Source organism: Tricharina praecox, assembly GCF_024521635.1.
Source record: "Tricharina praecox strain CBS 144465 chromosome Unknown BZA05scaffold_12, whole genome shotgun sequence".
Classification (NCBI taxonomy): Eukaryota; Fungi; Ascomycota; class Pezizomycetes; order Pezizales; family Pyronemataceae; genus Tricharina; species Tricharina praecox.
The window spans coordinates 275,290-294,873 of NW_026250414.1; the positions used below are offsets into that span (position 1 = coordinate 275,290).

The following is a 19,584-nucleotide window of genomic DNA, read 5'->3' on the forward strand; positions in this document are numbered from 1 at the left end:
TCCTACTACCGTAAGCCCGCAACGGACGGGAATTGGATGGCTGCGATTCAACCTCGGTAGCGGGATCTTCGAATCCCCTGCACTCAGATGCATAATGCGAACGAACGATAGCATAGTGCAGCCAGCGGAAGATATAGACATGGAGAAGACCAACTGACCGAGTGATCGTGGATCGTGCTCGGCCCTGCATACGTCTACGGCCCATGAACCTGCTAGATACTCGGCCCGATCACGCGCTTCAGCAGTAGATGATTTCGATGGGGGTGGACCCATGTTCTCGGCCCGAGCCTCGAATAAGTATACTATGTACCGTATCGACACCACAGGAGAACATGCGTTCCGCATCTGCTATGTGCCAATATCCGTGGGCGAGGGCGAGTGAGTAGTGAGAAGGAACCGGACCGAAATAGCGATGTGGCGGAGGACAGTTACCCAGCCCTTTGGAATTAGATTGGATCGAAGTACCTGGGTACATAATTGGAACCTGGAAGGGACTGGAAGGAAGGGAACACAGGTACCGGTGCCTACTTACCTACCTACAGTATAATTCTAAGTTCCGTGGATTTGCACTAGACTTGCACTTGCGCTTTGTATGCGTTTCTAAATCGTGGAAAAGTGCGTTTGGCCGAGGCGGAGGCGTGAAGGAATGCACATCCATAGTAGATACATTGGAGGCGGGAAAAAGTGTGTACTGCGTGATTCTTGGTGTCATGACGGACGTGTGTCGGTGTGCTGTCGTTGACTCTTTATGTTTGTAAAGAGTTTCAACTACCTACCTCTTCTATATAGTACTGGCAATGCCCATTACCGTCGGGTCAGGACAACGGACTTTACGCCTGTCACGACTCACCTATGAGTCCATGACGAACCGACGACTCGGATTTATAGTAGAGTATATAGATTAGAGTAGAGTATTTAAACTTCAAACACGTCTATCGAACGTCCACCATACATAGTACACAGTTTAGCGACTACATTAACAGTTAACCCCCATGGATAGCCGGATTTTACCGCGGCGACGGCGGCGGCGTTTATCCCCGTCCCCAGTGCCCACCATAGGGGAGGGGACCGTTCCCCTCAGACGCCCCATCCACCACCACGTGCACCACGTGCACTAGCGATCCAGTATCCAGCATCCACCGAGCAGTGAGCAGTGAACACCCCACTTTACTATACGCCCGCACTTGCACACTTCCACTTGCACTTTCAGACGGCGGCGGCCCCCCAAACCCCAGGCTCCCAGGCTCCAGCAGGCGTTCTCGTGGGCTCGAAGTATGCCTCCTCAATCCGCAGCGCTGACTGCTCAGTGCTCACTGGGAGTTCGGCACCCGTCAACACCTCTACCCACTCTAGGTAGGCAGGTAACAAGTAGTAACGCCGCCGGTCTACGCCGGTGTGGAGTACCTGATTACGCACGCACGCAACGCACCAGGGTCTCCCCGTCGTCGTCGCCGCGCAATCACCTCCGGACTAAACTAGTACATAGTTATCCAGGCGCTGCATAACAAGTGAAAGGACGCGTCGATGCTGGCTCGATGCTGGCTGGCGTGCAGACGCACAGTAAGCAGCTCGGCAGCGTGGCCTATGCACGTCACGTTACGGCCCCGATCTTCTCGCTACTCTAGGAACTCTAGAAAGAGAGACTGAGGGTTGGGTTGGGTGTTTCTTTGCCGGATCGTGATGCGATTGACCGAGTAGTTACCGGTACCGGTATGTATGTGTATATCGTCATATGTGTGCAGGTCAGCCCTATGTATCATAGGTATGTCATTCCTTCATTCAACTCTGCATAAGGATCTGTATGTAGACTGTACATAGATATCTCTTGGCTGGATGTCTGGAATTGCATTGCATTGTCTCGCACGAGTCACGCCCGCGGGAGCAAGCAAGAACGACGAACAAACCATAATCCATCATGAGAGCGAGAGCGAACCGAAAGAATCATGGGTGTGTGCCTACTCAGTACTGTGGGTTGAGACTCGAGACCCGAGAGGTAACCCGTAGGTCATAAATTCATAACCCATTACCCGAGTGCTAATTATAAGTCAACGGTGGATGGTACTATATGGTAGTAAGATAGAGTAACTAGAGGTGATCGAGATGGAGTGTCAACCGGAGAGCAGTGTCCGCGAGCGTCTAAGCTTCGTTTTCTTATCGTTGAGTATCTTGCCGAGCACGCACGCGGTGGGGGTTCGGGACTGCTTCGGGAGTTTATGTGCAACTGGGTGATGGAAAGATAAAGTACCTATACATGAGTATCCATACCGATATCTATACCGGTATCCTTCCTTATACCCCCATGATCCATCGGCACGAATGTCGGCGGTCAAGACATGATGCCTCCGTGATTTGACATGGTGATGGCTGTGGATGTGGATGTGAATATAGAGTGTGTATGTATGTCTGTAGCTGAAGGCACTATGGGAGCAATATATTAGACTTCCCGGTGAGCCAGTATGTACTTTTATATGTACACTGGTAGGTGATTATCAGGTGGTCAGTACAGTGGTCACTGGCACGTCGGCCTGAAACAACTGCCGGTCCCCGCCGAGCGCAGAGTATATATGCACATATGGGAAAGAAATGGGGCAGGCAGGTGCTTGCTCCCGGTCTGGTGGAACGGACGGACAGTGTAGTTAGAGTACATAGTGGCGAGATCAACACACCACCGGGGAGGCGATTTCTGGAGGCGAGAGTTGGTATTGACGATGGTTGGATCCTTCCGACCATCGATTCCAATTTTTCGAAGCGGTCGCTGGAACGACGCGAATGTGAAATCCGGGGAGGGGGACAATCCCCGGGAGCCTCTTGCCGTAGCTAAAGCACACATTCCAGACCCGAAAAAAGTCACCATGGTGCTTAAAATGGGTTGGCACCGTATGTGGAGTTCGAAGGGGTGAGTCTCGGATATATCGCGGTCCGCACTCCCGGGACCTGGACTGTACATAGACGTCGCTGTAGGCCGACTTGCCGAGCGACTCCGTGTGTATGATACCTGGCTACAGAAGGGGTGTGTTTCTGCTTCCTACCCCCGCGCTGGCTGTCCGCTCTGTGATTTGCCGATGACTGGAATTTGAAGTTCTCGGCGCAACTGTGAAGCACTCGGCCAGGACCCGGCGGGTCAGTTATCTGATCCATCTAATCGCACCACCTCATGGCTCAAGTCAAGGCTCAAGTCAAGGCTCATCTCCAATCCGTGGCGTCGGTCCTATTTGTGTCTCTCGTTCGCACCGGTAAGACAACGATCCGCTGCGATTGGAGAGATGCCGTTTAGTGAGCAACCTAGTGCTGCGCCCACCATGTGAGCAGAGTACTTACCGAGTCTGATGCAAGTACTGGTACATACATATGTCCCCACGGTATAGAGTGCCGTAGTCTCCAGCCAAGTGAGTAGCTACATGTGTAATCCCTCTAGCTGCAACTCTGCAACGGTGGGAAATCGAAAAGGGCAGCATATGTGGGGGGTGTGAGGAGTAAAGTGCATGCCCCGTTTCGACGCAACTGCAAATTGCCGTTAATTATCACGAATTCGCATGGCTGATGCCAGTCTGAGTGATATACCTCTGCTGGCCTTGTGGTGATTGCATGTACCCAAGTAGAGTAACAAGTACTCTACTTGCCTGTGTAGAATTGTGCCATAATATAGTATTATAGCTTGTGCCCACGGTCAGGACAGGAACGGAAGGGAGGTAAATTTGTGACCATATGTAGTGCCTATGCGGCGGCACAGCCCGGAGCTGCTGATCCAGGGCGGAGAGTTCTCGTTCTCATTGGCAGCCACATAGCAGGCAACAGGCTCAGGCACATCCTTCCTGCCTGTTCCTACCTTCCTCCCCACCACCACCGCCATAATCCCATCCTTCGTTCCTAGGCCTGACTGCCTGCCTGCCTCCCCCTCATCCACCATCGCTCACCAATACTGCACCCAACGCATTCCTCTCCACTCTCGTTCATTCCTCGAGCCTCTCCGCGACACGAGCCAGCCTTCCAGCCAGTCAGCCTTCTAACGCACGAGCATCATCTGCCCAGCGTGACGAATATCATCGAAAAACACCTCTTCGTTTCGGTGGATGGTCGTGGCCTTTCGTTGTTGTGGCCGCCCGCAGTGATTGTTGTATTGACTGGCGCCGACTCACCAGTCTCTCACTCATCGCCCGCTCACTCACTACTTGCCTAACTAAACGCATCATTAAACGCTGCAGTAACTGCAAAACACACGCTCGGGCCTGACACTGCCCGAACTTAACTCGACCCGACCGGACCCCCTTTCAGGTACGAGAGACAACCCCGACCCTGAACCCGTGAATTCCCTTGTTCACCTCCATCCCAAACACACACCCACCAACCCTCCATCTCCACCACCTCCACCACCACCAAAAGCCTTCTCTTCGTACATCGCGATCTCCCACCCAACGTCATTCTTTTGTCGCTCTTCTCTCCGTTTACTTGCTTCATACCAAAAAATTATATATTCGTATTCCGCTTAATCGGTCCGGAATCTCACGCTCATTAATTCTGTTTTTTGTCACTGTTCGCAGGTCGGACCCACTTTCTCTCGATCTCGAAAGAAAGCTCCCATACCCACCGCCGCCCGCGCCCATCCACCAGCCACCCAAAAACCCCCACCCTACGCTCGATCCAGTTGCCTGCTTGCCTACCCTACCCATTACGTCGTACACTACACGCGCCGTCGTCCGCATAGATATCTGTTCGCAACCTCAGCCGTCGCATCAGTCTTTGCCGTATCACAATCATGACGCGTTTCTCGGTGTGGTCGGCGACAACGGTGTTGTTGTTGATGTCGGCCCTGAGCTTCACGGTTGTGCATGGAGCCGTAGCGGCGGCAGGTCGGTGCCACTATCATGATCGACATCGTTAGCCATATGCTGAAAACCATGCAGGTCCGGGGCAACTCCCAGGTGCACTCATCTTCGCCCGTGAGAACTATGGATGCGCGCAGAACTGCCCCACGCCAGGCATTTGCAGCTGTGCGGACAACGAACGATGCGAACTCACCCAGCAGACTTGCGCCGACTGTCCGGAACTCATCTGCAAAGCGATCAAGTCGTCCTCGGGTGGTGTGTCGACGGGTGCCATCGCGGGTGCGTCGCTGGGGGGGATTGTGGTGGCTTCGATTCTGGCGTTCTTCGTGTGGAAGAGTTGCGTCAAGAAACGGACGCAGAGGATGTCGATGGCTGCGACGGCGGCGGAGAAGGAGAATGACTTTGGAATGCTTAAGAGCGCGAGGGTATTTACTGTCGTGGGTTGGCGGGGAAAGGACGACATTGCTAACGGTGTCGATGTAGGCGTCAACGCATACCATCGCATCGATCGCTTCCACCGTCCGCACGCGAGCGTCGAATGTCATCCAGATCGCATATATCCCCGGAGTGACGAATCGATCGGGTCCTTCGACGCCAGCGCATCTGGTACCGCCCGTTCCGCCGCTTCCCTACTCCGACTCGTCGCCCGTCGGCTCGCAGTTCCCGCACTCCCCCAACATGGATATCCAGTTCGCAGCCTCGGACCTCCTGCGTGGATCCATGTGCACTGTCGGTAATCGTTCTTCGATCGCTACTACCATCTACGGAGGAAGCGCCATCGTGTCGCAGCCCGCCATCATCCGTGCTGGCAAGGCTGCCGTGGTTACGGTGAACTCGAAGGGTGGCAGCAGTGCCGGCACCTCGAGCAACGGCTCGCCCACCGCCGGATCAACCGACGAAATCCCGCCCGTTCCCGCATTGTACGCCAATGCCACGGGTCCATCGACACGTGGTAACGGAGCGACTTCGGATCTGGATTCCATTCCACCCAGCCCTGCATTTTCGGTAGGATCAACATTCCTCAATCGCATGAAGACGAGTGAGTCGGAGAATACCGGATCCAAAGGCCCAGGACCCCAATTGAGAGCGATCCCCGGGCGCTCCCGTCTTGTCGAGAACCACAGCATTACCACTGAGATTGACTACGATTCGGATGATTCGTCTAACCTCGTTCCAGGACATCGTCGCACCGTCGTCGAGTCCAACTGTAGTTCGTGCGTTACGGACGACATTCAATCGCCTTTCTCGGACGTAAACTCGGTTGTGCTTCTTGACTCGACACCACCGTCATCAGGAGTTCGGGATAGTCGGAGGTTGTCGTCCGGGACCCTACTAACCCCCAGAGTCGTCGATCTATCACGACCCTCGGGTTCCATGAGTCCGTTCGATGACTCGCATTCGACCGACGGCAGCACCGTTGGACGGTAGTCTCTCTCTCTTCTGTCAATTCTTTCCTTTCTCACTCGCGTTTTTCCTCCGTCATCTGTTTTTCTGCAACGATATCTGGTGAATGAGGAAATGGGATCATGGAGTGCGCCTTTTACTTTTACTTTTACTTTTATTTTCTTTCGTTTCTAGTTTTTTGCTTTCCTTCTGTTTTTTATTTTATTTATCTGCAGTATCACATCACATGTATGCTGTTTCTTTTCGTTGCGTTCTCGGGAATGGGGCGGGTTGGGTTGGCTTGGTTGGTTGGGGGGGTATTTTGTGCTCTGCGCTCTTCTTCGTTTTTTTTTGATCTGGCACACCATTTCACACTTTGCAACCGTATCTTCTGTGCCATGGCCGTTTTTGGGGTTGTATTTTTTTTCGTTTCTTCTTCACCTTTTCCCTTTGTTTTGTTTGAGCTTTGAGCTTTGCGAGGATACCATGTTTTTGTTGGATGGGATCTGGTTTTGATGGGAGGTGAGGTGAGGAGTGGAGTGGAGAGGAGTGGAGAGGAGAGATGAGGAGAGAGGTGAGGTGGGGAGTGGAGAGATGGCAGGAGAGCAGACATGGAGCAGATTCTGCGGACGAACATTGTTCTGTAGCTGATCTGAAGATGTTCACATCGGACCCTGACTGCAAATGCGAGTGACTACGTGTGTATCGTCTATCGTAGGTATATCGTACATCAATCCCCCACCAATTCTCCCCCATCTCCAACCCAGCAAGCAAGCAAGTATCGTACATCCCCCACTTTCCTCCTACTCCACCCCCTCCCCCACCCCCGCACCCTGCCTCTCAAGCACCTCCCGCAACTCCTCGAAATCCCCTTCAAACGCGCCCTCCACGGGCGCCTTCCTGACCATCCACACATCCTCCGAACTCCTTCCCTTCTCCTTCCACCTCGCCGCCAAGGCAATATTCCTCTCCCTAACCATTTGCGCGGCGGCATCAGGCCCGCGCACCCGCGCCTTGAGACAGAACCGCCAGGCGGCACCCTTCTCGCTGCAGTCGCGCAGCCCGCCGTATCGGTACACGTTCAGGAACTGGGAGCCCAAAGAGTAGCAGTAGAATAGCTCGTCGAACGCGGTGACGCAATTGAGCTGGGTGGAGGGGGGGAGGGAGGTTTTGTCCAAAGCGGAGGTCGTGGCGGCGCTGGGGGTGGTGGGGAGGTCGGGGGGCGTGGAGGTTAGTTCTGCGAGGAGTGCGGCGAGTTCGGCGTCTGCTAGGGCTTCGCGCGATTGTTGTACCGGCGGTGGTGGGGGTGGTGGTGGTGCGGCGGCGGGAGGAGGGGTGGAGGCGGTGGGGGGAGGTGGGGGAGTGGCCTCCGGCGTCTGGGGTGGTGGCTTGCTCCAGAACATTGTGTTTCGTTTCGTGTTTCGTGGATGGGTTGGTTTGGTTGTTTGGCGGGGAAACGCGGGACTGGGCTGACCTTGGTGGTTACTCTACTCGAGTGCTCTACTTCCGGGTAACTACTAGTAAAGCACGATAACTGCTATCGAATCGATTCAGGAGTCACTCGGACAGGCAGGCAGGCAAGCAAAGAAATCCAGAAAACTCCATTGCTCCATCAAACCAAAAAAAAAATGCCGGTAGTCGTATGGATGCATGCATGCACAGATGGTAAAAAAGTAGAAAAGCAAGAAACGAAAAGCAAGAAACCGCCGAGAAAGGGCATCAATCTGTGCAAGCAAGCACGCAAGCAAGCAAGAAAACGGGGGACATCGCAACAAGTCGGTACAGTACCCGAGTTAGTACTGTTCGACAAACAGACTGTCACAAGCGTCAGTAACTAGCTGCCAAGGTGTATATATCAAACCACGGAAACACAGAACATACCTCAGTGACTCAAAAATGACCGGATTATCGGTCCAATGGTTCAAGAACCCGCCGCCCAGCAACCGGCGCAGATGTTGGACTCTGAGCAGTTTCCACCACTTATCGACCCTCAGCACGCCGGTCTTGTGCACGCGCACCGTCATCCTGCTCCCGCGCACCGCGCCGTCGCGATCCAGCGCCTCCGAGAATCTCGGGCCCTTGAGGGGATTATCGAGGGAGTGGGCGATATCTGCGAACGCCGACTTTTGCGACTTCTTGTCGCGCTTGGAGAGGTATCTTCTGGAGCCGGAGGAGAGGCGTGCTAGGGTTCCCTTGAGCGCCGTGACCTGCCCGTACGGCTGGTAGCGCTGCACCCATTTCAGCCCGGCCTCGTTCCTGTCGTCGAGCTCGTCCTCCTCCGCCTCGGTATACGACTTCTCATACAGCAGCGCGATGTTCTCGCCCGCGGCGACCTGCACGTTCACCTCGGAGCTGTCGAGCTGCTGCACCAGCGCCTCGATCGCCGCGTGCGTGATCTCCTCCGCGTCCTCAAGCTGCGTGCACAGGAACCCCCACTCCTCCAGCGCGGCGGTGACCACAGCCGCATCGTCGCCCGCACCGACATCATGGCCATCGCTCTCGACAATATCGAGGAAGAACGCCATGATGCCCTCGGTCTCGGCCGTCGTCGCGCCGCCGTAGAATGCCGCCGCGCCGAGATAGTGGATCAGCGCCGCCTTGAGCGGCAGCGAGGCGTGGTCCGTGATCACCGCCTTGAACGTCTGCGCCACGGCATCGTACACGTCCTCGCTGGGATCGGTGATGATGGTGAGACCCAGGGACTTCGCCGCGAGCAGCGACTCCCGCTCCGTGCGCCCGTTCTTAACGCTGCGCAGACAGCTGGAAACGATCTCCGACTTCTTGAAGAAGATCTGCTCCTTTGCGTACTTCCTTAGGAGAATAGCGATGTAAGCACTGAGCGCCTGCTCGCGCTCCTGATATCCGGTCTTCTTCCTTTCACAGATGCGATCCACGGCCTCCGCCAGCTCTTCCTCCCAATCCCTCTTCTCTACCCCAACCGTCAAAAACTCCTCACCCTCCCCATCATTCGCCAGCGACCCATAACTATTCTCGCGCGCCAACGTCAACTTCTTATCCTCTCTCTCATTCCCATCCCCTTTCTTTTTCCAATTCGCAGCGACGGTTACTAAAGGCAGTATTACCTGTAATTAGTACTATCACTCAGATCGCCCGCAACGCTGTCAAGCTCATCATCGGTGTTCACGCGGCTACCAATGCGGGAGTTGGCCCGCGACGCCTGTCGCGAGCTGGCGGCGCTCGATTGCCGAGAGCGCGCTTTGCGCGAAATCGTCTTCCCTGTGTTGACCCCTGGGACAGTCAGGGCTTTGCGGTGGAGCTCGGACATTTTAGGAGTGTTGGGCGTGGGGCGTGGTGGTGAGGGTGGTGCGTTGCTGGTGGTGTTATGCGTGGTGGTGGTGCGTTGCGATGTGTTTTGGCGGGGTCGTTGTTGTCGTTATTGTCTGGAGGGGTGGAGGGTGGAGGTGTGGGGAAGTGGGAAGGAAGGGGGTGGCGGATCAGATCAGATCAACTCCTGTCGTGGGCGGTTGAATGGCAGCTGTCAGACACTGGGGGCATATGAAGAAGGCAACTTTACTCCGAGCCCACACCTGTTCTACAGTAGTCGGAAGGTCTCCAGAGCTCATTCATCTTGACGTTGCGAGGGAGGGGAGCTCGTGATTACATATGACGTCAGGTACTTAACGAGCGAGGTCTTAAGCACACCTACTTATCTACCGTATGTAGCGGCAGACGATTCCCGCCGGTTTTCCTGGTCTGCTCTTATCTTACTCCGGTACGCGAACACACATGAGCTGAGATGAGATGAGGTCTCTTCTCGCTCTCTGAAACGTGCTGGATTATTTCTGACGATTTCGCTTCATTATCATGTCAAGATGACCCCTCTGTCTGGGCAGCGGGGCTCACGCAGCCACACACCCTGGCTGCCCCTGCCAGTGCCGAAGACAGACCAAACAATCACCCCGATCGCAAAGCTTCTGATAAGGCACAGCTCCTCATATGCTTCCATCTTACTCAGGGGAGCATTTTTCCATTAGTATATCGTCATACGCGAACGAATCTTTACCTTACTGGCCATAGGTACTATCTCCAACGGGTGAGTGCGGGGGCAAGAATGCGGGGTACGCCTACTACCGCCCCCACAGCATGTCACTCGAAGAGGTCACACGACCACTCCTCGGATGAAAAAAAAATACTATCGACAAACATGCACGGAAATTCTCATGTGTTATATACTTCTAGTAGTAGTATTTTGGTATATATAGCAGTAATGTGACAAACAAACGCCATCCCCTACCCATCCCTAGTTTTCTAAGCCTTAATCAGAGTCTTAAGCTTAGCCTCGACGGCGTCCATGTATCCCGAGGTGGTGACCCAGGCGGCACGGTCCGTCCGTCCCTGTGCCAGAGCCAAGTCCTTGGTCATGATGCCGTCGTTGACGGTGTCGATGCACGCCTGCTCGAGGGCCTCGGCGAACGTAATCAGTTCCGGGGTCTCGTCAAGCTTTCCACGCTGGATCAGTCCTCGGGTCCAGGCGAAGATCGAGGCGATGGGGTTGGTGGAGGTCTCGTTGCCCTTCTGGTGTTCACGCCAGTGGCGGGTGACGGTTCCGTGGGCTGGTTGTACGGGTTAGATTCTGGTCTGAGTGGAGGAATGGATGGTAAAAGAACTAACCGGCCTCGGACTCGAAGGTCTTTCCGTCAGGGGTGATCAGGACACTGGTCATCAGACCGAGCGACCCGAAACCCTGAGCAACGATGTCACTCTGAACATCACCATCGTAGTTCTTCATGGCGATGGCGTATCCACCCTCGCTCTTGAGCATGTAGGCGACCATGTCGTCGATGAGACGGTGCTCGTACCAGATCTTTTTGGCGTCAAACTGGGACTTGTAGGTGCTCTCGTAGATCTCCTGGAAGATGTCCTTGAAACGGCCGTCGTAGCGCTTCAGGATGGTGTTCTTGGTGGACATGTAGAGGGGGATCTCGCGGTCGAGAGCCATCTTGAACGAAGCGTGGGCGAAGCCGCGGATCGATTCGTCGGTGTTGTACATAGCCAGGGCGACACCGCCTCCAGAGTAGTCGAAAACCTTCATGCGCTCGGGCTCACCACCATCCTTGGGGGTGTAGACGAGCTCGACGGTACCGGGACCGGGGACAACGAAGTCGCGGGCCTTGTACTGGTCACCGTGGGCGTGACGGCCGATGGTGATGGGCTTCTTCCAGCCAGGGACGAGGCGGGGGATGGTGTCGATGACGATGGGCTCACGGAATACGGTTCCACCGAGGATATTTCGGATGGCTACGCACGGCGGGTCAGTTCATGTCCATCTTGAGAGGAGAGCATGTGGAGAAACGCACTTCCGTTAGGGCTCAGCCACATCTGCTTAAGGTTGAACTCCTTGACACGCGCCTCATCGGGGGTAATGGTGGCACACTTGACACCGACCGAGTATTTGAGGATGGCCTCAGCGGCATCGGTGGTGACTTTGTCGTCGGTCTGGTCACGGTACTCGAGTCCCTACACCATCTCCATTAGCAATTGACAACGACTGTTGCGGCAGAAGATCAGCATACCAGGTCGTAGTACTTGAGGTCGATATCCAGGTAACTGCAGCAGGTAAAGATTCGTTAGCCATCTTCCACGTGGTAATAGAGTGCGTCGCTGTATGCATCTCGACTTCGGGCCGAGGGAAGAGTTTCTTACGGATGGATGAACTGCACAGCACAAACAATCAGTTTCCCTGCATCCTCACCAACCACCAACCACCAACGACAGACACGACGAAACATACCTTCTGCTTGATAGAGTCCCAGATCACACGGGTCATCTCATCACCGTCCAACTCTATGACACCACGAAAACAACCGATCAGCGCCGGTTCACTTTCGGAACGAAATTCGCAGCTTGCAGCTCGGCCGGCCGGATGGAGGTGGGATTGACATACCGACGACGGGATTCTTGACCTTGATCTTCTGGACTGCAGTAACCGGTCAACACCACTTCACGTCACCTCCACTTCATCACCACCACCACCTCGACGAGCACCAACAGCGCCACCTCACCTCCACCACCACCACCACCAATACGGTATAACCAACCGGGGGTGGGGTGAGGTGAGGATGAACCGACGCACGGGAAGGGTGAATGGAACGACAAGGTAAGCAACTTACATTCTCTAGCCATTGTTGATGCGAAGCCTCGTGAAAAGATGAAGTTGTTTGTGCGGTAGGCTGATGACAATCTTGGGAACGTAGTAGTAGAGGTAGAGGTGGAGGTAGCAGAGACGACGCGAGAAAAGGTGTTGCCGCGAAAGAGGCACCTGCAAGATAAAGTGGGAACAGCCATCTGGACGACTTTTTTGGTTCCTGCCTGCTTCGGGAAATGGGGAATGACGGGGTTTGCGGCGGCGGAGGCGGGGACGGCTGGTTGGCTGACACAACACAACACACAACACAACGCACACAACAACAGCACGAGTATCGGGCGGAAGGTTTGCGAGTAGGGGGTGGGGAGGGGGGGTGTGGGAATTTCGCAGTCAACCTCGGGATGCGGATGGGCGGAAGAGAGGACTTGACAGTGGATAGCAGCGATATGCCACTGTCGAGCACAGACAAACAGGCAGGAACAGGAACAGGGCAGGGCAGACGGCACACGCTTGCGGCTTTGCGGCTTTGCGTGACAGGACCAGTCAACCGGCGGCTTTTGCCTGCTTACGCTGTGTTCCAATGAGGAAGCCGTGGCCAGTAGCCGTGGTGGGTAGTGGGTATTCTGTAGCCTGGAAGCAGTTGGTGGAAAAACAGTCTTGCCTTACACGAGAGGAGGGGTTGCTGGAGGGGTTTGGAGGGGTTGGAGATGCGATCCGAACTTTTTTCTCACTCCGTCGGAGGTGGAACGCGGGGTCGATCTTTTTAAGAGCCCAGCAAAAGCCGTGGGTGACATCAATGTTGCACAAAGCGCGGCGGCGACTGGCACGCGATGGCCACAGGTCGTCGTTCTTCGTCTGGATACACCATAGCTACGTCTCGACCTCAATCCAGCATTCTATTCACTGCCGCCTCCCGCCAAAGCTCCGAGATCTTCTCACGATAATTTTCCATCTGCAAGCGTCCACCGCCGTAAACTCCGGCAGCCACCAGCACCGATCGGCATCCATCAGCACCGTCCGTGTGGCACGAGAAAAAGCAAAACCCACCGCCAAGCCCGGTAGTCTATCGGAGATTCCGCACCAACCAACCTAGCCCGTCGACGAAATCGCTGTGTGACGATATGAGCGCGGGGGAGGAGGGCTTTACTGCTCAGAATGACCGCTCGCTCGAGCCGAAGTCTCTCTCGGTCGCCGAAACTTGAACTGCTTCATCCATCCACTTCCTACCCCACCTCCAACCAACCGACATCACATCACATCATCATCCCACCTCACCTCACCTCATCCCATCTCCATCTGTCCTGTCCCTGCAGCAAGCAAACAAACAAACGGATGTATCTAGAGTAGAGTACCGTAGTTAAACGCTCAAACGACGGTTTCTGCCTGATAACGGCTATCGTCTGGTCCGGCGGCTCGGGGTCGCAATTGATCCGGCTTCCGAACTGCGGGAGTTTCTCCGGCCGAGTTCTACCGACCGGTGTGTTACCTGCGGTTACCGAAGTTCCCCGCGCAAGCTGGGATGCTCTGCTCTAGACACCTACTCTATGGTCGACGAGGAAGAGGATGCGCAGGTGGGTAGGAGTTAGGAGGTAGAAGGTGGGCAGACACCCCACTATAGCATCGGTTTATCTCCTCCACCGTTTCCTCGAGCGTCGCGTTGCCTTGCGTTGCCTTGTGCCGATTTCGCGAAACTCTCCTCCTTCACCGCACCGTCGTCGTATCCGGAATCCGCGAACTCTCACCGCCTCGCCTACATACACCATATCTTCGATCCACCTCGTTTCGCATTGAGCTCTCGGAAAAAACTGGAAAACTGCGCCATCACTTCCACGAACGATGTTCTACCCGCACCCCACCTCAGCATCACAGCTCGAGCCATGATCACCGCGCTGCTTGCAAGTCCGACACGTCTACCTGAAGACCACGCCACTCCTTCGTGCCATCCATCTGGAACCGTCGGCCATAAGAGGACCACTACACTGTTCACTGAGCTATCCACTGAGCTGGGACGACATGGACGACATGGACGATACGAACAGGTACACAGATCGATTGTTGTCAGAGCTCGCGATCTCCTGTGATTCCCGCAGCTCTGGACGGTCCTCGTGATACTCGTGATACTCGGAGCACGCATACCACAAATACCAAACATTGTACCGAAGACGTGTCAGCCAGTGTCAGTGTCCAAGTTTGCTCTGTCAGCTTGTGGACCTGTGGGCTGAGTAGTTAAAATGCTGCTGTGCCGCTGATAGCTACTTTGTTCAAACGTGTTATCACTTCCACTTTCACTAGACAAATGTTACCGATACGTGTCGAGACTTGCTTGAGAGAGAGATACATTGTATTTGTTCAACGTGCTCCCCTTCCATCTCTATCAGCAGCAAACATGTCCTCGTGCCCTCCCACTTGTATGTTGAGATACAGCACACCCCTCCTTCCCTCCTCCCCCTCCCCTCCTCCACGTCCACACATCCCACCATTTTTCCATCCTACAAACCCAAACCCTCAAATCAAATACGCCGGTTGTTGAAAAAGACAGACAGACAGACACTAAAAAAAAAACCCACTCGAACCCCTAACCGATCGATCAAAATAAGCCCTCGATCTCGCCCGTCACTGGGTCAACATCGACGTTGAGGTATCCCGGGGCAGTAGGAAGACCAGGGATGGTCTGGATATCTGCCGCCTTGGCGTAGAGGTATCCGGCGCCGGGAGAGAGTCGCACGTCGCGGATGGGGACGGTGAAGCCGGTTGGCGCGCCCTTGAGGTTGGGGTCGTGCGAGAGCGAGTATTGCGTCTACCACATGTCAGTTCGAATTCAAGTTGGGGAGATTGGATGGATGGTTCTCTCTCACCTTGGCGATGCAGACAGGGAGATGTCCGAAGCCCTGGGCAGTGTAGGTCTCGATCTGGGACCTGGCGTTGTCGCTGAGCTCGATGCCGGCAGCGCCGTACATAACCTTGGCGATGGCCTCCATCTTGCCCTCGATGGACAAGTCGGCGTCGTAGAGGAGCTTGAAGTCCTTGGGGTGCTTGCAGGCCTCGATGACGCCCTTGGCGAGGTCGATAGCGCCCGCTCCTCCCTCAGCCCAGTGGTTGGCGGAGATGGCATCCTCAGCACCGGCCTTGATGGCCTCCTCGCGGATGCACTGGATCTCAGCGTCGGTGTCGGTCGAGAACTGGTTGACCGCCACGACGACGGGGACGCCGTAGAACTTGGCGTTCTGGATGTGCTTGGCCAGGTTGACACAGCCCTTGCGGAGCAGGTCGACGTTCTCAGTTCTGTATTCCTCGGGGAGCTGGGTACCGGCGGAAACCGGGGGTCCTCCTCCGTGGACCTTCAGAGCGCGGACGGTGGCCACGATCACAACACAGTCGGGGACGAGTCCGCTGGAACGGCACTTGATGTTGAAGAAACGCTCACCACCCATGGTGAAATCGAAGCCAGCTTCGGTAACGACGTAACCGGCCTTCTCATCGGCGTTCTCCTCAACCTCAGTACCGGCGAGCTTGAGAGCAATCTTGTCGGCCAGGACCGACGAGGCGCCGATACTGATGTTGGCGAAGGGGCCGGCGTGGACAAAGACCGGGGTTCCCTCCAAGGTCTGCATGATGTTAGGCTTGATGGCGTCCTTCATCAAGGCAGTCAACGCACCACCGGCGCCAATGTCGTCGCAGGTAATGGGGTCTCCCCGCTTGCCGGTACCAATGACCATGCGTCCGAGACGCTCACGCATATCCTCCAAGCTGTTGGACAGAGCCAGGACAGCCATGCACTCGCTAGCGACGGAGATGTCGAAACCAGTGACACGGGTGTGACCCTTCTCAGTGGGTGCCTGTCCGATTGTCACCTGCCGAAGGTGACGGTCGTTGACGTCCAGTACTCGTCGCCAGGTGATAGTCTCGGGGTCAATGTCCAGGCGGGCAAAGCGGTTGATCTCCTCATCGGTGAGGGTATCGGGGTCGGTCTTGTCAATTCCGAGCTTCTTCAGCCGGCGGAGCAGGACGGGGGCGAACGTGCGCACGCCGTTCTTCTTGGGCACCAATCGGCTGTAGAGGGCCTTGTCCTTCTGAGTAGCCTCGTGGAACAGCCTGGTGTCAATGGCAGCGGCGAGCAGATTGTTTGCGGCAGTGATGGCGTGGATATCACCGGTCAAATGCAAGTTGAACTCGTCCATAGGTATGACCTGACTGTAACCACCTCCGGCGGCACCACCCTTGATACCGAATGTTGGGCCCTGCGAGGGTTGTCGGACGTTTGCGAACGCAATCTTTCCGAGGTGGGCGCCGAGCGCTTGGGTGAGACCCATAGTGGTCGTAGACTTACCTTCTCCGAGAGGAGTGGGCGTAATACCAGCCACAAGCACGTACTTTCCGTCCTTCCTGTGCTCCAATCGCTTCAGAATATCAAGGTGGACCTTGGCCTTGTAGGCTCCAAACAGCTCCAACTCCTTCTCGGTGATGCCCAATTCCTGAGCAATGACCTTGATGTTCTTGGGGTGCTGGGCCCTGGAGATGGCAATATCGCTGGGAACCGGCGTCAGGCACTTGAGGGGAAGAGGCGTGATACTTCTGTGTGCGGTCGCCTCGTAGTGGCGGTTGGCAGATGCAATCACGTTCTCCAACAGCATAGCCACAGTCATCGGGCCAACTCCTCCAGGAACAGGCGTGATGAGCGATGCAACATTCTTGGCAGACTCGTAGTGGACGTCTCCGACCAAACGCTCTCCCGACTTGCGGGTCTCATCCTTGATGTAGTTAGTTCCAACATCAATGACCACGGCACCCGGCTTCAGCCAATCTCCCTGGACAAAGTGAGCCTTTCCAATCGCAGAAACCACGATATCGGCGGTCTTGACGATCTCGGGGAGGTTCTTGGTGCGCGAGTGGCACACGGTGACGGTAGCGTCGGCGTTCTTCAAGAGGTACGACACCGGCGATCCGACAATGTCGCTTCTTCCGATGACTACGGCAGTCTTTCCACTAGGGTCAACACCGGACTCCTCCAACAGGACCATCACACCCTTGGGCGTGCAAGGCGTGAACAGCGGCTTTCCACCACGCTTCGCAAGTTCTCCAATGTTGATCGCGCCGAAACCGTCGACATCCTTGGACTGGGCCACGGCAGCAGTGACGGCAGCCTCGGAGATGTGCTTTGGCAGAGGAAGCTGGACGAGGACACCATGGATGGAGGGGTCGGCGTTGATATCGTCGAGTTTCTCGAGGAGCTATGCACCGATCCATGTCAACCCACCCACTCGTCCGTAGCCTCGCATTACAGGGGCCTAAGGGCCTACCTGGGCCTCGGTAATGTCACCTGGCAGTTTGACGAGATCGCAGATGATATTGGCCTGTGCAACCGTCAGCACGGGTGAATCCGCTGAGGGACATCTCCACACAAACCTCCTCGGCAGCCTTCAACTTCATGCGCACATAGGTGCCTGAGCCACTCAGTCAGTACATTCTCGGTAGAACCTCTTTCCGCACCAGAACGGGTGCGTAAAAGAAGGCATCGTCGAGTGAAGGTTTAACATACTCGAGTCTGATCTGTCGCCAACTGTAACCAAACATATCAGCGATGTGCGCAAGACAGAGAAACCAGCAGAGAGCAGTCCGCACCTTGGATAATAGTCAATGACGGCTTGAATCTAGGATTGACCTTCTGCTTCTCCGCGATATCTTTGTTGATACGTTCGCGGATGCGCTTGGCAATGGCCGTTCCGTCAATCTTTTCGGCGACCATGGTTGTAGACGAGAAGGAACGAGACTGCTGAGAGCGGAGGAGCGAGCTGCCGGTACCAGACTGTCTTATAGGTGTAGTGGTAGCAGGAGCGATCGCCAGGGAAGAAAACGACCTCGGACCGTTGCGGATGATCGTTAAGATGGCGGGGCAGGTGCCACTGGTGCGATAGGGTGACGACCGGTGAACGGGCAGCAAATGAGGGGCAGCCGCAGACAAATTTCGGGCAGAGACAGCGCCAGATGCGCAGCACGACCAGGACGCAAGGCGGCGGGGAGACGCACGCCGGATGCGTTTAGAGCCAGCTAATAGGATTTGCATACACAACGATTGGGTGGGTTACTTTAAGGGCAAGTTTCGTTCCGTAACAGGAAGGATTGCGGGGGGGTGTGATTTAAAAAAACCAATAAAATTCGGAGGCGATAAAGCACGCCAGCCAAGATGGACGAATCGAGTATATCTGATCGGAATCGAGTCTCGGTGACGTTGAAGACTGCGGTGCCGTGTACGAGGTGGGACGGATGATTGATCGTAGGTAGCGTAGATGGGCCTTCTCTTCTGCTGTGGGCAAAAAAAAATGTTGCAAGTGAGGAGATGTGTGATACTGGACACAGACGGCTGCTGCGGAGAATTTGCAGAAAAAACTCTTTCAAACGATGGGGTTGTGACTACGGCCGGTATTTAGTACCAATTGCAAGTGCTAAAACCGCCCGGAATAACCCCACATCCCCCCACCAAAGCCCTTTGGCGACGAATAGGACACGATTCGATAGTCCTCGTTTGGACTCATCGATCCCTTCGTTGCTGCAGGTACTGCCTAAATTCCACGTACATTTGGGCCAGGAGTACGTGGACCGTGGATCCGTGGGGCAAAGCCGGGATATAAAAAAATCCGAAGTTTGAGTCCAAGCGGCTCTTGTCGTGGACTAATGGCCGCCGAGCGGTCCCCCATGGCCGCGAACTTAATTCGAGGGCTAGAACGGCCGGGCGACAGGAACACGGGGAACTCTTGAGAGATCTACCATAGCAACAGCCCTGTATGCGGTGTCCATGCTGGACACGGGTGCGAGCCGGTACCCTCTGACTTGGAGGCACGCGTGCCCGTGGATATATATGGGTCCATCGTTCGTTTCGTGTATATATACTTCGATCGTTTCATCCCTTCTTCCTCCTCTCCACCAAGTGCAGTTCGTCCATGACTAAAAATTTACAGTTCACGACTGTGGCTTAGGTAACCGCCTGCCGCGGCCCCAACGGCCCGGTGGGGTAGGATCGGAAGGCCCGAGCAAGACGAGTGACGTGCAATGATATGCTATGGAATCCGTCAATCTCGCGAGTCACGACTGGCTCGCGCGCTCAGTCGTATACAAGAAACAGGACATTTCGCTTAGTATCTGCCCCAGATAGTGACAACACCCTCATACTTAGTCATATCAACGCCCCTGGCCCACAGATCAGGGTGGAGACAACATAACCTCTTTCTTCTGATAGCAGCGCATCACTGAATATGACATTTGCTGAGGGTGCAGTCC

The 19,584-nt window shown here is 55.2% G+C and overlaps 5 protein-coding genes across 5 annotated transcripts; 1 reads left to right on the forward strand and 4 right to left on the reverse strand.

Moving 5' to 3' along the window:
- Window positions 1-4,753: 4,753 nt before the first annotated feature.
- On the forward strand, window positions 4,754-6,251 carry BZA05DRAFT_445012 (uncharacterized protein; the record flags this gene model as incomplete). The annotated part of the gene is made up of 3 exons (XM_051486966.1): window positions 4,754-4,847; window positions 4,902-5,248; window positions 5,307-6,251. The coding sequence occupies 3 exons, from the start codon at window positions 4,754-4,756 to the stop codon at window positions 6,249-6,251; spliced, it is 1,386 nt and encodes a 461-aa protein (XP_051339353.1).
- A 758-nt stretch (window positions 6,252-7,009) lies between these two features.
- BZA05DRAFT_473986 (uncharacterized protein) lies at window positions 7,010-7,711 on the reverse strand (the record flags this gene model as incomplete). Its single annotated transcript, XM_051488099.1, has 1 exon — window positions 7,010-7,711. The coding sequence occupies exon 1, from the start codon at window positions 7,607-7,609 to the stop codon at window positions 7,010-7,012; it is 600 nt and encodes a 199-aa protein (XP_051339354.1). The 5' UTR covers window positions 7,610-7,711.
- Window positions 7,712-9,492, reverse strand: BZA05DRAFT_473987 (interferon-related developmental regulator-domain-containing protein; the record flags this gene model as incomplete). Its single annotated transcript, XM_051488100.1, has 3 exons — window positions 7,712-8,021; window positions 8,088-9,243; window positions 9,303-9,492. 3 exons carry the CDS (start codon window positions 9,490-9,492, stop codon window positions 8,000-8,002), a joined length of 1,368 nt encoding a protein of 455 aa, XP_051339355.1. The 3' UTR covers window positions 7,712-7,999.
- An 881-nt stretch (window positions 9,493-10,373) lies between these two features.
- Window positions 10,374-12,448, reverse strand: BZA05DRAFT_398011 (putative isocitrate dehydrogenase Idp1). The gene is made up of 8 exons (XM_051483671.1): window positions 12,428-12,448; window positions 12,112-12,324; window positions 11,959-12,011; window positions 11,871-11,881; window positions 11,741-11,774; window positions 11,525-11,684; window positions 10,839-11,465; window positions 10,374-10,780 (listed from the first exon to the last, which is right to left on the reverse strand). The coding sequence occupies exons 3-8, from the start codon at window positions 11,992-11,994 to the stop codon at window positions 10,476-10,478; spliced, it is 1,173 nt and encodes a 390-aa protein (XP_051339356.1). The 5' UTR covers window positions 11,995-12,011; window positions 12,112-12,324; window positions 12,428-12,448; the 3' UTR covers window positions 10,374-10,475.
- A 2,451-nt stretch (window positions 12,449-14,899) lies between these two features.
- On the reverse strand, window positions 14,900-18,055 carry BZA05DRAFT_418739 (formate--tetrahydrofolate ligase-domain-containing protein; the record flags this gene model as incomplete). The annotated part of the gene is made up of 6 exons (XM_051485541.1): window positions 14,900-15,109; window positions 15,168-17,540; window positions 17,610-17,663; window positions 17,716-17,753; window positions 17,849-17,869; window positions 17,932-18,055. 6 exons carry the CDS (start codon window positions 18,053-18,055, stop codon window positions 14,900-14,902), a joined length of 2,820 nt encoding a protein of 939 aa, XP_051339357.1.
- Between the last annotated feature and the right edge of the window lie 1,529 nt (window positions 18,056-19,584).